The sequence below is a fragment of the Malaya genurostris genome, chromosome 2, assembly GCF_030247185.1.
Source record: "Malaya genurostris strain Urasoe2022 chromosome 2, Malgen_1.1, whole genome shotgun sequence".
Classification (NCBI taxonomy): domain Eukaryota; kingdom Metazoa; phylum Arthropoda; class Insecta; order Diptera; family Culicidae; genus Malaya; species Malaya genurostris.
The window spans coordinates 207901544-207917531 of record NC_080571.1 but is presented as its reverse complement, the minus strand read 5'-3'; the positions used below and the strand labels follow the sequence as shown (position 1 = coordinate 207917531).

The 15988-nt window shown below is 35.5% G+C and overlaps 1 protein-coding gene across 1 annotated transcript in view; it reads left to right on the top strand.

Annotated features, from left to right (window-relative positions):
- Window positions 1-3172, top strand: part of LOC131427294 (pancreatic lipase-related protein 2-like) — a 31240-nt gene extending 28068 nt beyond the window's left edge. The window contains exon 3 of the mRNA XM_058590350.1: window positions 3036-3172. Within this exon, the coding sequence (XP_058446333.1) occupies window positions 3036-3132 (97 nt within the window). The 3' untranslated portion in view covers window positions 3133-3172. The remainder of the gene's footprint in view (window positions 1-3035) is intronic.
- Window positions 3173-15988: the final 12816 nt, after the last annotated feature.

The window sequence follows — 15988 nt, the reverse complement described above, 5'->3', positions numbered from 1 at the left end:
GTGATTCGTCTCGTCATCCATTGCCATATCGGTGGTATTGTGGTTAATTTCGTTGCTAGTTGCTGTAGATGCGCCTTGTTGTACATTGTTTGCAGTTGCTAGTTGGTTGGATTGTAAGTTGTTAACTGCAGCTGGTGTACTTTGTTCTATAGGGGATACGTTTAATGGTTTCGTTGAAGGGCTTCACTGTGACTGTCACAGGTGCTGGAATTGCTTGGGGTTGGTGTGAAGGAGGCACCGTTGTCCTTTTGTGTAGTTGTCTCCTTGACCAGTTTATCACATGGCTTACCGTAGTGAACAGCTTTTTGGCAATATTGACATGTGGCCATCTGATTGTCGTAGGTAACAAGTGATTTGCACGTGATTCTTGTATCCTGACCGAAAGTTACATAAGAAGGTATAGGCCTCTTCAAGCGCATACGTAACAAACGTACGCCATTTAGAATACCGGGGAAAAAGTTCTTCCACTTTTCTTTTTCGATAGAGAGAATCTCTCCGTATTGGGACATAGTTTTGCGAATATAAGGATCGATGACACTTGAGGGAAGATCATGCACACGCACTTCTATAGCACCATCTTCCATATATACAGTAATGTTGTACTTAATGTTTTCGTGCTCCACATAGTGCACATTGTTATTGTCTTTTGGGAATTGAATTGCATCCAACTCTTTATAAAACTGGATGTAAACAACATTATTTGTTTTATTGCATTGAAGTAAATGCACACGCTTAATGCACAGCCTGAAATCAACAACAATTGTATTCTTTTGTGTCGGCGGAAGCTTTTGTTCGTTTGGTTCACTCATGTTCGAGGTCGTTCTATTGTTCACTACACAATACTGTCCTTGGTTTCTTTCGTCCCGAACGTAGGCGGTTTTGCTATATCGATTTTGATTGGTTTTTTTCGGCAATCATTAACTGAGAGAGACGAAAGATATGAAATGAAAAGACGGATAGGTATTCTAGATTGAATCAGTTATAAATTTAGAACGGAAAAGTCAGCCTAGGCAGGCTCATATAGGCATGATCAGAAGAAAGAAATGAATTCTATTTTACCTTCTACTTGAGGGGGTCGAACAGTAAATTCGAGTCCCCAAGTATGGTCGTGTAACAAGTGTAGTTCTTCACCACATCGGCTTGTGTCAGTAGCATATCATTTCTTTCTTCTGATCATGCCTATATGAGCCTGCCTAGGCTGACTTTTCCGTTCTAAATTTATAACTGATTCAATCTAGAATACCTATCCGTCTTTTCATTTCATATCTTTCGTCTCTCTCAGTTAATGCTTGCCGAAAAGAACCAATCAAAGTCGATATAGTAGACATTATGCGGCAATTAAAACCAAATAACGTAAGCGGTTTTGTTTTATCGACAGACGTGGATGAGGTGTGAAAGCGAACTGGACACACACTCTTCGCAGTCGCACCGAATGTAGATCATCCCGTCCTTCATTCGTTCCCCTTTCTACCGAAGCTCAGTTTAACCACCATCAGTAACAAAATATCTCTTACAATTGAATGAGAGAGCGGCCTTCAAGTGAGGTTCATGTAAACATTCGAATTGGTTCAGGATAATGGATGAAAAGTAAACCAGTCATGATAACTGAAATATCAATTTTAAAATAAACATGAATTAATTGTTTCCTCATTCAGTTTTCATTTTTAACACTTCGAAACACATCTCAATACATTTCAAACAGTCGAAATTATCTATTTTAATGGTGATAATTGAAAACTCAAACGAGAACCGCCACCCACTATTTATCATTATGGTTTGTGTTATCGAGTTGATGTTAATGCCTATTGATTCGCACTTACTCACTTCCCACAGTGAAGACAAGGAAGACAATGAAACAGGTAGACTACTTGGCACTACCAACTGAACAAGCTAAACTTTATGTGACCAGGTACGGTTATTCAATTGATGATGAATTCTGGGAGCTTCAGCAACAAAAGTAAAATGAATGAGAAGGGATAGGCTGACAGTCAACGGTCATAAATTTCATTTTCATCAAAAAATATTCGATTGAAATGAAGTTTTACCGCACTGCTAATGATGCACCGTTCCTCTCTGCCCCCATCAAACTACCTTCTGATCGAGTCGATCAGATTTTGCAGTCGATATTGATGGTTTTTCGAATGAACCTACGTTTTTTCCGTCTAGGATTCTTAAAATAAATTCATGTTTTCATCGCCAGTAGCAATTCAATTCCAAACTGATTTTTTTGTATCATTGAAGCAACATATTTTTTTCGGTTTCCATCTGTCTTCCATTCGAATCATGTGGCATCCATTTTACACACTTTTGAATTTTTTTCATAGCTTTTAAACGATAAGAAATTGTTTGTTTCGCAACATTCAACATAGCTGCAATTCGATTTGACTAGAAGTATCATCTTTATCCAATATTGTTTGCATTTTGACACATTTGTATCTTAACGTTTACTTCACATCGGCATACCTGGTAGCCACATCTGGTAGATTATTCATATTTCTCTTTAATCTAACTTGATTATGACAAATGGAATACGCATACTCTGTACGTAGTACACTAATTAGTGCCTTTCGACTTTTGGTTAAAAAAAATATCTTGTGTATCTCTTCGCAAATTTTTAACGTATTTCCAAATGGTGAATGTGCATGAATTTCAAGTCGCTTTTCGGTTACGATAAAATTATTATGAAAGTAGAATGTCTATAAAAATGGCCTGATCAACAATGTACCTCTCCTACACCTCGAGTTGCCAACTATAAAAGCTCGGTGCTGTCATTGATGCACATGGTGCTGCAACAAAGCGGCAGTTAATTTTACTTCTTCGAGTTCTGCTAATGGATTGGATGACATGACATACGACGAAATATTTTCATAACTTTCGAAGCGTTTATGCGTATGATTAGAGCAATTATTTCGGTTACTTCTACTGTTATGTTTTTTATGGGATATACTCGGACGATAATTATTTCATGGATTTATATCATTTTAGTTCACCTATTTTCCTAATCTCTCTAACTGATTTTATTATGTCTTTTGCAGAACACGTGGTCTGTATTTCCTGGACGCCAATGCGCAGCCACCATTTGCCCAAGGTTACAATTTTTCGTCAAGAGATGAATTCATAGCTCCAGTATGATGGTCGTTTTATTGGTATTAATAAAGTACGACAATCACCTAGTGGGATTTCCATATCCGTCGTGTTAATTTGTTTTCATTTCACAGAGTGAAACAAACCGAAAAATAATAACAAAACAGAAACGATGACCAACCTTACTGCAGTCATGTCCACTTGATTTAGCAAGAATTTCGGAATTGAAATTTCAATCTTTTTTCATGCATAGCACCAACCAGCAGCACAAGCAAATTTTTCGGCAACAAGACGTGTGCAAGAACTACCTCACAGGGGAAATAATTGACTGACCTCCAAGATGCTACAGAAATGACGCCCGATGCATCTGCGGATGGCTTGAGCAAACTGAAGAGAAATGCAGACCAAGGTGAGTGACGGTTGTTGCCTAGGTCGGTATATCGCGATGGAATTACAAATGGTTGTGGAAAACCAGCATACCGTTGACAGTATAGTGCATTGTTAGGTACGTCATAGTAATCAACCGATTACGATAAGACACCTTTCTTTGAAGGTAAGGAACTGCGTGAACACAATGCTCGATTATATTCCCATGCGAACAATAGATTGCTGATTAAAACCATAACGATTCAATATATCGCAGCATACCTGTATTGAAATAAATCCCACTATGAGTATTCACCCTAATTAGTAGATTAAGATTTGAAATCTTTGCGTACTGAATGAACCGTATTGAATTGATAGATTGCATCGCATACTTTTCTCAACTCGGAATTAGCTTGAATACAGCGAAACTACGGTTCTGATAAAATTGATGGATATTATATGGAAACGCTTATTAAGACTTCGTAAAAAATATTAGATGCGAGTTTTATCATCTATTTTGCATAATTATATAAGAAACTTAATCCATCGGAGTCATGCAAAATTTGCATTGTTAAATATATATTTCATGGAACTATTTCTAAATAGTAGGGTAAGGGCTCCCTATTTCATCTCATTTGTAAGGACGTCGCCTTCAAACTTCGATTTAGCCACTAAAATCACTATAACTATTTCATATTACTGCTTCATTCGCCTTGCTCCACATTGAGATTTGATTCACATTCCTTGGAAATTAAAATAATGTTCATAAAACAGCAAAAAGCACTTATGAAATGTTCACTACTCTGCTCCTAATTTCATCTCAATGGATTTTTATCCATCCTATCGTTGATCCTTTATTCATCCTATAAATTAGCAATGGCGACAGCAATCAAAACGAAATATTCCACTATTACACTCTCAGGTTTAAATGTCAGAATTCTTCTTAAAAACGGCCTAATGCCAACTATGAGACAATATACGATATTTTTAGAACCAGTTTAAAATAATTTCAACGTTTAAAAATTTTTCAGTCGTTTCCGTTACCTTTCGCTTTAAATTTAAAATTTTACTGAAAAGTTAAATTGGTTAATTTTAAATAAAAACAAAACTGTGATTGTTACTATTTATTCATTAGCCCTTCTTAAAACAAAGTGTAGAGCCAGAGATGCCATTTATACAGATTTATATGTATTGTATAGATTTTTGCGTTCGCATACTGGTTTAAATCAAAGTACCGATTTTGTAAAGATTTCCTAAATTTAATACAGATTTGTACAGGTTCATAGAAAGAAAGAAGTAAAAAATCAGACTTTTCTCTCTGAGTATCTATTAGTATTTGAATGCGGCGATTCTTTAAAAGTTTATTAATCAAAGTGGAAATCTTTTATGTGGATAATTGATTATGAACACTGACAAACATTTATATTAAAATTTGAAACCAATTTGAACTATTTGAAGCCAGATATTTTCATAGAATATGTATTACGTTGCCTAGAAAGTCTATATCTGGTCCATCTGTTTTCACTAATAAAATGATGTTAACAGATTTTATTAGTGAAAACAGATTTAACATCATTTTATTAGTGAAAACAGATAGACCAAATATAGAGTTTCTATGGAACGTAATACATATTTTCTATGAAAATATCTGGCATCTCTGTGCACAGCCGATGAAACACACACACTTCACAGCGTTATGTTGACGTATAGCGGAATGAAACCAGTGCTACTAGATTTGCCACAATGGTTATTTCATTAGTATTTAACATGCTCTTCCTGGTAATATTCGAAGCCAAAACAGTTTTATTGAAATATTAATATCAATAATATAATTAAACTAATGTCACGGATACCAAAAAACATACTTTTAGATGAGATTTTGAACAAGAAAAACAATTTTTCTTTTGTAACATTATGAGATAACTTGGCAACTTTTCGAAACCAAAAGTGAAAAACTTTCGTCTCATATTTTTAAAGAGTATTATTGTTTGTCGGGTAGTTTTTGAAGTTTTAAATCGTTAATTAAACAAGTAGCAAGTGAACATTACTAATTATGAAGTAATCCAGCATTCAATGGTAGTGTAATTGTGCGAAAAAGTGATCATGTTTTGAGACGAATCGATTAGTAGATATTCAGAAACATGACGAACTGTAAATCTTGAGACGAAAATGTGTCCTAAATTGAAAAGTGAGTTTATTTGAAATGAAAAAAAAAACGATAACCGAAGAACTTAAAACCATTTCTTTCAATAGGAAAGTGTGACAATAGCTTTTTATAATCATTTTAGAACATTTCACAGTTTGGTTCAGGTAGGTTTTAAAATATTATTCATATTCAAAATAATGAGGTGAAGGGATGAGATGGAAATAGGAGCTCAGATGAAATAGGGAGCCGTTACCCTATATCAATTTCCTTAGCAATTATTTTTTAACCAATTCCAATCAAAAGAAAATACAATTTGTTGGCTTCCGCTTTACGAGGACAGTAATCTTTTGTAAATCACATGAGAAAATATTTTTAAACGATGTTCGAACTCAAATTAGTCCCGGGTTGGCGGTTCAATGCATAGGACGCTGGTCTTACAAGCCAGCTGTCGTATGTTCGAGCCCCAACCTGGAAGGATTCTTAGTGTCAGTAGGATCCATAGTACTAGCCATGCAATGATTCTGTACGCTAAGAATCGGCTGCGAAGTCTGTTGAAACAGAAAGGCCAAATTCCACGAAAGGAATGTAATGCTAAGACTTTTTTTCGAACTCAAATTGCATCAATTTCAGATGGCTGTAACTTTTCAACCATTAAGCATTTTGAACTTGGATTTTGGGTGAATTTTCTCACTGTGTATTGTATACATTGTGAAAATGACAGTAGTAATTTGTTATCGTTGTGATGATAGAGTCAGTAACGGAAATGCGAAACCCGACCGATACAACGATTATAAATACACTCTCCTACTCAGTGCTTAGGCGGAAGAATAGATACAAAGCGAGAAGACTAATGTTTGATGGGCAGAGAAGATGTTTGGATGTATGGTATCGTTCGGGTGACGGCCAGGATGTAGACCATGTTTGATGTACGTTCTACTATGTCTGACTGCGTGTTAGAGTGTCTAATAACAAGGTTCAGAGTGGAAAAATGGTAACGCGTATGCACGGAATGCATAAGAACACAGGTTCGAGTCCTGTCTCTGAACGTATGTTTTTCCAATAAATCATCTTTTCTGTTAGTTTTTCATTCATTTGGCTTCTTTAATATATGTATCCACTCAGTAATTGCAAAAAACTGATTTCAGACTTGATAGTCCGAGAAACGTCGTTCACATGAAATGTACCCTTTTCAGATGTACCGTTATTCTGAAAACAAGCGAAAAACGGTCTCAAAGCACTAAACGAAAAAAAGTGATGTGACCCAACCCTGACTACATGAGTTGCCCAACCTAGACAACAAGGTTAAAGAAATAATATTTTCTTTTGAAAAACTTGTTAAGGGGCGGGACCATCTAACACTTTTGAAAAATCATTTATTGTTTTCTTTCTATTTTCTGATAATGAAACATTTCAAGAATATTCTGTGAAATTTTGATGCCTAGCGGAACAAAACTCAGCAAGTTATGGGTCTTTATCTTTGCCGATCTCATACTACGAAGAAATAAGAGCTGCGCACACAGGCCCAAGATTTCTGCTTCGATTGACTTAAAACTTGACAAAACATTCTCGAAATTTATCATTATAACAAAATACAAAAGAAAACATATGGCTTTTTTGAGAATGTTAGAACCTACGTGCTCCCTTGAGTAATAAATTGTTTCCTTCGATTTTATAGACAATAAATATTAAACGGGTTTTTCTCGAAAGCAAATTTTGAAAGTCCGTGTCCATCGTCATTCAAAAACTACTGCACCAATATTTTCAAATTTTGCACACACTTTCTACATATAAAAAACCAGACCCCAACGTTTTCCTTTTCGTTGTTTGTTACTATGGGGAGGTTTTACAGTTACAAAATGGCCGATTTTTTCGTGAAAAATCGTACTTTTGATTTTAAACTACCACCCAAAATTCAAAAAATAAACAGAAATGTTGGGGTCCAGAAAAACTTCTATACTAACTATGCTGCTTTGATTCGTTCACTTCTGATTAGTCTGCGCTGAGATACAGTGGATACCGCAAATCATGATTTTTAAGAAGCGTCCTCAAAAATGCCTCTTCACCGGCTTATTTCTCAATATTTTTCCACGAAAAAATTACAAAATGTAGTAAAATTACAAATGCTTAGCGGTTTAAGTTTGACTGCTAGGCGGAGATGGTAGTTCTACTTGAATCGCTTCAAGCACTGATGAGCCGAAGGCGAAACGCAAAGAAAGTTGAAACAAAATATGTGCTTTTTTGCACAAAACAAAAAAACCCCTAAATGTTCAAACTCTGCGGCGACCAGTAGCCAGTCGTCATTCGTTTACGCCCGAGACGTCAGAAAGAATATTAAACCCTGTGTAATATCCAATAAGTGTTACATAAGTTGTGTACGCTTTGCGTCTGCTTAGCGGTTTAAGTTGGACTGCTAGGCGGATATGGCAGATCTACTTGAACTGCTTTAAGCACTGATGAGCCGAAGGCGAAACGCAAGGAAAGTTGATACAAAATGTTGTTCGAATGATGCTGTTTATTATACAAAACATTTGAATTTATATTGTTGAACGATAGTTCTGAAAAAAAAATTCGCAAAAATAATGATTTTTTCATCATTCAGACCTTACCTCCCCTTTATAGTTAACCACATAATGGAAATATATACTTACTTGTGAGGTGTCATCATTTTTGTCCAAGCTTTGAACTGTTTTCACGGTTATTCCGAAACTTTTAGGACTGCCAAGAACAAGACAATTGCACATAAATTTCACAAAACATTCTTCGTGACAAACAATGTACTGAAAAGTTTGCTATCATTGAGAATAAAACTTCCATGATATAACACATGTCATACAAAAGAAAAAGCAATAGCCCAACCTAGACATTGGCCCAATCCTGACGACATTCCCCTACTGCACAGTGGTTTGAATCGACAAAAACGTGAACTTAATTCTCTAGCTGCTAAACCGTTGATCCGATATACATAGTTCCTTTGGAAAACTCATTCAAAAAAAAATATACCTCGTGATTTGATCACAATAAAAAATGTGCAAAGCCTACTACTATAAAAGTTTATTTCAATAATTTTTTTCCCTTAAGAGATAGAAAAACGATGTCTTCTACAAAGTTTTAGAGCTTCTAACGAGAAAAAAATTTTGCCGAAGAAGCTACAGGTCTAACGCACAAATTTTTTGATATATGAAGCGATTTCGTTTGAAACCACTTAAAAGCAATTATTTGTACATAACTTTTTTCACAATTATTTTCAGTGTCTACTATGTTCGAGACAACTACTAAAAATGTAAAATTACACATTTTTGTAAAAGATTGTGCACGGTTTGGCCTTCTCCTTAAAACTAACTTTAACTACTAATAGGAAGCAGACCGTGGCCCTTTTAAATTGTGTGAATGAGACAGAACACTTTTTGTTTTGCAACGGAGTGCAATGTCTGTAAATGTAAATAGCAGAAACTTCACGTCTGCTTAGTGGTTCAAATTAAACTGCCGAGTTTAGCACTAAGCAGTTTAATTTGGACTGCTCTGCACTGATGAGTCAAAGACGAAACGTAAAAATAATATGTTTGTTATGATTCTGTAAACGTCATTCCATTTCTTGTTCTCATTACGTAGTAGTTTTCACGAGTTTCACAATTGTTTTTTCGCATAATCGTGAATAAATATTTGTAACTAGCTGAATTACCCAGCGTAGCTCGGAAATGTTGTCCTGCTTAGTGAAATACTCTTGTAGTGAAACATAACTTAGACGGAAACCCGATCGAACAATACTCCGTTCATGTTCAGATTGCGAATGATCAGTGTCCCAACTCAGATCAGTACCAATTTTTCGTAAAACCCGATCAATTTTCCCTTACACTTTCCATGTTCGGGTCACTTGCTACCCTCTCTCACCCTCAAACTTATAATCTATTTTGATTTAACTTCCTTTTTGTCAGTGAACTTACTACAGATCTTCTCCATGATTACCCTGAGTAGTGTATCTGTGATTTTCAAAAAATATCGATTCCCACCTTTGGTACATGTGCCAAACTTGGTGGCGATTCTTTAAGTTGTTTCGTAGTTATGCTGAAACTTAAATACACTCACGTTCATAGACAGATAAAGATTATTTTCCCTTAGCTCTTTGAATTCCCCGGCAAAATGGGAAATAAAAATTTATTTTCAAAAACCCCTCCTTCTAGTATAAATGTCGATTCTATTCAAATTTCGTCATTGACCCTCTCCCCCCATATTAAGGACACTTCCTACACACTTTCCTCGCTGAAAATGTCCTAGTTGCTACGCTCTCTCCCCCATAAAAATACCCTTACAACTATCTCTGAAAAGCAAAAAGCAGCTGTGATAGCAATCCGTTCAGTAGTGTCGGAGTTATGCCGCTACATGCCCCTTTTTTAATGCACTTGCTACATTCACTCCCCATATCTATCATATCTAAGGTATGGAAAATGTTTGCATGATCTTCAAAAATTATCGATTCTTGTCAAATTTTATGAACTTTTTTCTTGGCCCCTCCTATTAATGATACTTGCTACGCTTCCTCCTCTATAAAAATACCTTTATGACTATTTCTGAACAGCAAGAAATAACTGTACTAAATTTGATAGCAATTCGTGCAATAGTTCCGGAGTTATGCCGTTACAAACATTGCACTCCTTTTTTAGAGGCACTTACTACACCCTTTCTTAACAGAATATCCTTATAATATTATCTAAGTTGTGCAAAAAGTATCTTCAAAAAGTACTGATTCTCGTCAAATTAGATAATATTTTTAATGACCGCCTTTGTCAATGAGACTTGCTACGCTCCCTCCCCCCCATGGAAATATTCTTATAACCATATCTGAAGAGCAAGAAGTACATGTACCAGGTTTAATAGCAATCCGTTAAGTAGTTTTGAAGTTATGCCATTACAAACATTACACCCCCCTTTTTAAAGGTACTTGCTGCATCCATCCCCCATTAAATTATATCTACGGTATGCAAGATGTTTCTAAGATCATAAAAAAAATATCATTTTCATCAAGTTATATGAATTTTTCATGACCCCTCCTTGGTTTATGGTTATCCCCCCATAAAGATACGCTAATGACCTTCTCTGAAGAGCAAGAATTCCGCCTGATATGCGAGGAATAAGCAATCGTGCCACATTTGCGGCTAGACTAAAGTACCATTTTAAGCACAGACTGAACGAGATATTTAGATAATGTAGTTTTTTTTTTCATAATGTAATGTATTTATCGTCAACAGTATTTCATATTAATAACTAATTACCTAAAATATTTGTACTTTCTTTCCAACATAGCGTAGTAATTAAATTGTGGATCCCTTAAAAGGAAATCTTTTCCACTGGGACTCCACTTTAATAAATTGCACATCAAACCATGAATAAATAGAATCTCAGCGGACTTTGTATCAAAATTAAATTTGTATTTCTAGTATTATTGTTGCCAGTGTCTATTTGTTTCTTGTTTTTCCGCTGAGACTAGTTGCGTCCATTACCAGGGGGCTTCAAGTTGAAGATTTTTGGTGTGGGGGAGTGTGGTGGGCAAAAAAAAACAGTGCATGTGCCAAGTTTGATAGCAATCCGTTCAGTAATTCCGGAGTTATGCCATTACAAACATTGCACCCCCCTTTTTAAAGGCACTTGCTACATCCACCCCCCATATAATCATATCTAATATATGCAAAATGTTTCTATGGTCTTAAAAAGTATCGATTCTCGTCAAATTAAACAAATTTTTTCATGAGCTCCCCCTGTTAGGAACACTTACTACGCTCCCTCCCCCAATAGAAATACGCTTATGACCATCTCAGAAGAGCAAGAAGTATCTGTGCCAAGTTTGGTGGCAATCCGTTCAGTAGTTCCTAAGTTATCGCGTTACAAACATACAAACTTAAATCCATTTTTATATATATAGATAACGGAAGAACTTAAAGATATGTTGCACAAAACAGAAAAAAATGCGCTTTTCCATAACACAAAAGTTACCAGAATAGTAAAATAAACTAACTTGATAAACTGCACAATCAGTAGAAAAATACTGAATAGCTACTTAACATGCTGCTTGGGTAATGTCGTTTTCGCTTGAGAAAACCGAAACTGACCTAGAGTATTTTCATCAAACAAATTCAATTCATAAAACTGTGTTGGTTTCGCACAACCAGGTTCGAAACTGACTCGAATTTCAGTTCAAAAACGTTAAAACTAGGTTCAAAATTACACAGAAAGAAATTATGCATTTTACAGGTGACATAATATTCTACACGGAACGACCGAAATTAGCTCTGAGCCTAATTCGTATTACTGTTTTTGAATCAGTTAATTTTAACTACAAAATTTTCAAACGAACTATGAAATTAGTTAATTTTGAGAATTTACTTGCTGAAAAATACCCTTATTTTTAGAGAATGTGTTTAGTTGGAAAATATCCTGGACACAAAGCAGCAATATTTCAATCCAACACGAAATTCTCATTGACAACTAATTTCGTTATTAAAATCAGAAAATTTGTTTCTATTTATCTATCACCACCATTGCTGAAGGATAGCAAAAAGAAAACAACAATAAAATTGAAATTATTAACAAATTTATTAGCCATGAGAAGTTTCAAAGAAAAACAATCCATTAAAAAGCTAAAAAGGACAGTCTTGTTGAAACCGATTCCACATTGTTTTGATTTTTTTGCATGTGTTACGATATATCCATATATAAATTTCTAAACCGATATGTAAAAATGACGTAAACTCTTAGTGGAAAGTGTATTTATTCAGAATTTGTGCTCATTTGAAGCGATTGTGCATAATAATGTTTTTACGCGGAACAGTGAAGTGAGTTTCGAATGTTACACTCTAATTATATATGTCAAATGATGTTTTTTGTATCTTCCAATCTTCCGGGCTACGCCGTCCGGTGTATTGCTTGTATTCGGTTTTTGGTTTTCCGAGTGCTCAAAGTTTTCAGTGAGAAAATCGATTTCGCGAAGTCGAATGAAGAAAACAGCGAAATTTTCAAAAAGAAGTTTATGTTTCGTTTATGCCTTTTTATCCAATACAACATCGTATTTATACCTGCCAATATAGGAAAGACAACCGCGACTGAAATTTTTTTTTTCGGTGCCATCTAGTGGCTAGTAGTCATTACGGTGATAGCGTTGACAGTGCGCCATATAGTTGCAAATAGCAGAAGCCAATTCAACCATTTATGTTGGTTGAAAACAGCGTTTTATTTCTCTAATTCAACTAAAAAATTAGTTGAATGGATATGAAGTGTGCCTTAGCTATGAATGACAGCACGTTTAATTGGTGAATTCAACTAAAAAACGTGCTTAATCCACCTAGCAGTGAGATGATACCTTTTTTATCAATCCGCATGTGTTTATTGCAAGAATATTCTTCGGTGTTTCAGTTCTCATGACATTATTTAATGACCGTCGAATTAAGCGACAATTTGAGATTTTATTCACTCATTACTCTGTAATATCGAAACTGCAAATCGGATCGAATTTGAATCTAAAAGTGTGAAAATCGATTGAACATTCCATGATATGTCGAAGTAAGTTCCACTTAAGGTTTACGGTAATTTAAAGTACTTCCAGGGCCGGTATTCAGGAACCAGCACCCAAATCGATTCGTATGGCAATATGACGAATAAATTGCAGTAGTTTTGAGTCCAACTTTTAAGCTTTTCGGGATTGTCATTTTCTATACCGGTTTGAATTTAAAAAATTCATTATCCTGTAATTCCAGAACCGGATGTCAGAATTGGATAATATCAATTAATTTTGTCTTTGTAGATCTGGCTTTTCTTTTAGAAAACGATTGGGCTTTGAGAAACGATTCGATACTGGAACCGGAATTCGAAAATCGGTGTAGCCGAAGTCAGATTAATTCACCTGAGAAGCTGTATAGTTTGAATTTGTCTCAAAATGTTTGAAAATCAGTGTAGACATCTTTGAGAAATCGTAGTGCGAATTAAATTTTTGGGTGCCTTCCGAATCGAAAACTGAATACCACTAAAACTGAAATAAGTTTATTCGGTTATTGACTATCCAAATCTGCAAACCCGATAAACCTAATTAATTTATGTGAAATAGACATTTTTATATTAATCATCCTGTATCCCCTAAACCGGAAGTTGGATCAGACTGGAAAGCAAGATGTTTTACAGGATCTTAAAACTTTTCATTTGAATTTTAGATCGGTTCAGCCATCTACAAGAAAAATGAGTTACACTATTTTAATTTCGTTTCTCATATTCTGTAGTTCCGGAATCAGATCCAAACATAATTCAGGAACCTTGTTTGGGTGCATACGACTTTTCATATGAATCTGAGTTTGTAGAAAACGGTTGAGTCATCTCCGAAAAAAATTGAGTGAATTTGCGCATTCGCCGATCTCGACGAACTGATTCGAATGGTATATGGTTGCTATGTTCTTCCAGCATTTATTACTGTAAGTAGTTTAAATCAATATAATTATGGAATTGCTTTCAACTGGAAAATGCTGCCATCATTTGGTTTACATATGTCATATTCGAACGATTATGTTGCCAAAAACGAACCGTGCTAGAATCGGTCCGAGGCAAATTGTCATGAAAAAGGATACTGTACACAGTCTTTCTGGTACTTAGAAACAATTGTATGTAACAGTATTTAAAAATCGTGTTTTACGTTGCTCCCAAGCATTGCTTTGTCATATAGCTCTCAAAACTCCTACTGCTGGAATAGAGAGAAAAGTCGCTTACACAAAAACATCGATATCTCCGTTAAAAATGGACGGATTTTAACAATCTATGGCTTGTTGAATAGCTATTACCGTGCGGAATCTAAGCCTGGAAACATATTCTGTTTTCAAGGTCAAATGTGACAGATACTGTCTAAAACTGAAAATTTTGACATAAAACTTCATACAACTCATAAAGTAAACATCCGATTTCAAAACCATTCAATTGCGTTCTGGGTGACGTGGAGACCTTTCATTTGCGACTAGTTGGATCAAAATCGGTCCAGCCATCTCTGAGATCTCGACCTCTTAGTTGACAACACACATACAGACACACACACACGCGGACATTTGTTCAGTTCGTCGAGCTGAATCGATTGGTACATGACACTCGGCCTCGGAAATTTTTTTTTAAAGTTTGAGCGAATTCTATACCTATGTTTTATATTTATAAAAAAAAGTAAAAATAGCCATTTCCACAAATATTTTATTATTATTAATAATTAATAATTAGAATTAGAATTATAAAATATAAATTAGCAAAAGTAAGATTTTATTAGTTGTCTCTAAAAATAACTGACTAAAATCAGAAAATCAACTAATTTTTTCGCCAGAATACTGATTTCGGTCTTTCCGTGTACAAACGATACATTCATATCTATTTAACTTCTCAAATGACGTAATATTCCCTCCGTATAGAATTTTACTGGCTCCGAGTTTAGTTTGCACTCCGCTACCAAGTCCTACTGTTTGGATTTATATGTATCAATTCTTCAGTAAGCTGATATGTGCGTCTGTGGCTCAGCCGACTAACTGGCGTGCTTTGTGACCTAATGTTTTCCGGTTCAAGTCGCGCTGCTGCTGTCGATCTTTTGATTTTTATTCCATTCGATTTAAAGCCATGTAGTTTTCAAATCACACAATTTTACATGTTCTTGAATATAAATTCGTGTAAAATATGACACTCCATTAATGTGCATCAAATAAGAGGTAAAATCACAAGAATTTTTCGAGCTGTGTAGCTTCAAACAAACGGTTTGACAGCAGTTAGAGTGGAAATTGGGTTAGGTTTGGCATCAAGCGAAAACGACATAAGTAAAAGCTAGTCCAACTGAAGATGAACACAAGCACCTTATTGTTATTGGACAAGCGAGAGTTCTTGGATCCATTTCAGGGTACCCCTATTTTAAACTCTTAGGATAAATTCTGAATTCAGGAAAAATTGTAACATTAAGTGCTGGAAATATATTCTAAGATTGGAAAACTTTATGTCTAATAAAGGAATTGTGACATCTTTCTGTGTGGATTGTGGATTGGGCAATGCTAAGTAGCAGTTAGATCTTTAACCAGTCAAACCTAACTAACAAGTTGTCGTCTAATTAGTACCAAATAGTGCAACAAATCTCAGTCTCAACAGAGATCTGCTGTGAAAGTTGTCTACGTCGTCACAAATCTCACCGCACTGCCAGTCATGTAACGGCTCATTTGGCAGGAATCCCATTTGAACCCAAAGTGAAGTATTTCAAGTACCAGAAGAATCGTGCACTCTACTGATCCACTGATCGAAACCCATGATGGAGAATGCCCGCACCAGTGGCAACTCCGACAACTTCACTTAGCTCGGCAGTACAGCGACCGGTAGTATCCCACCACTACCAGACGGAGTAGGGTTGTC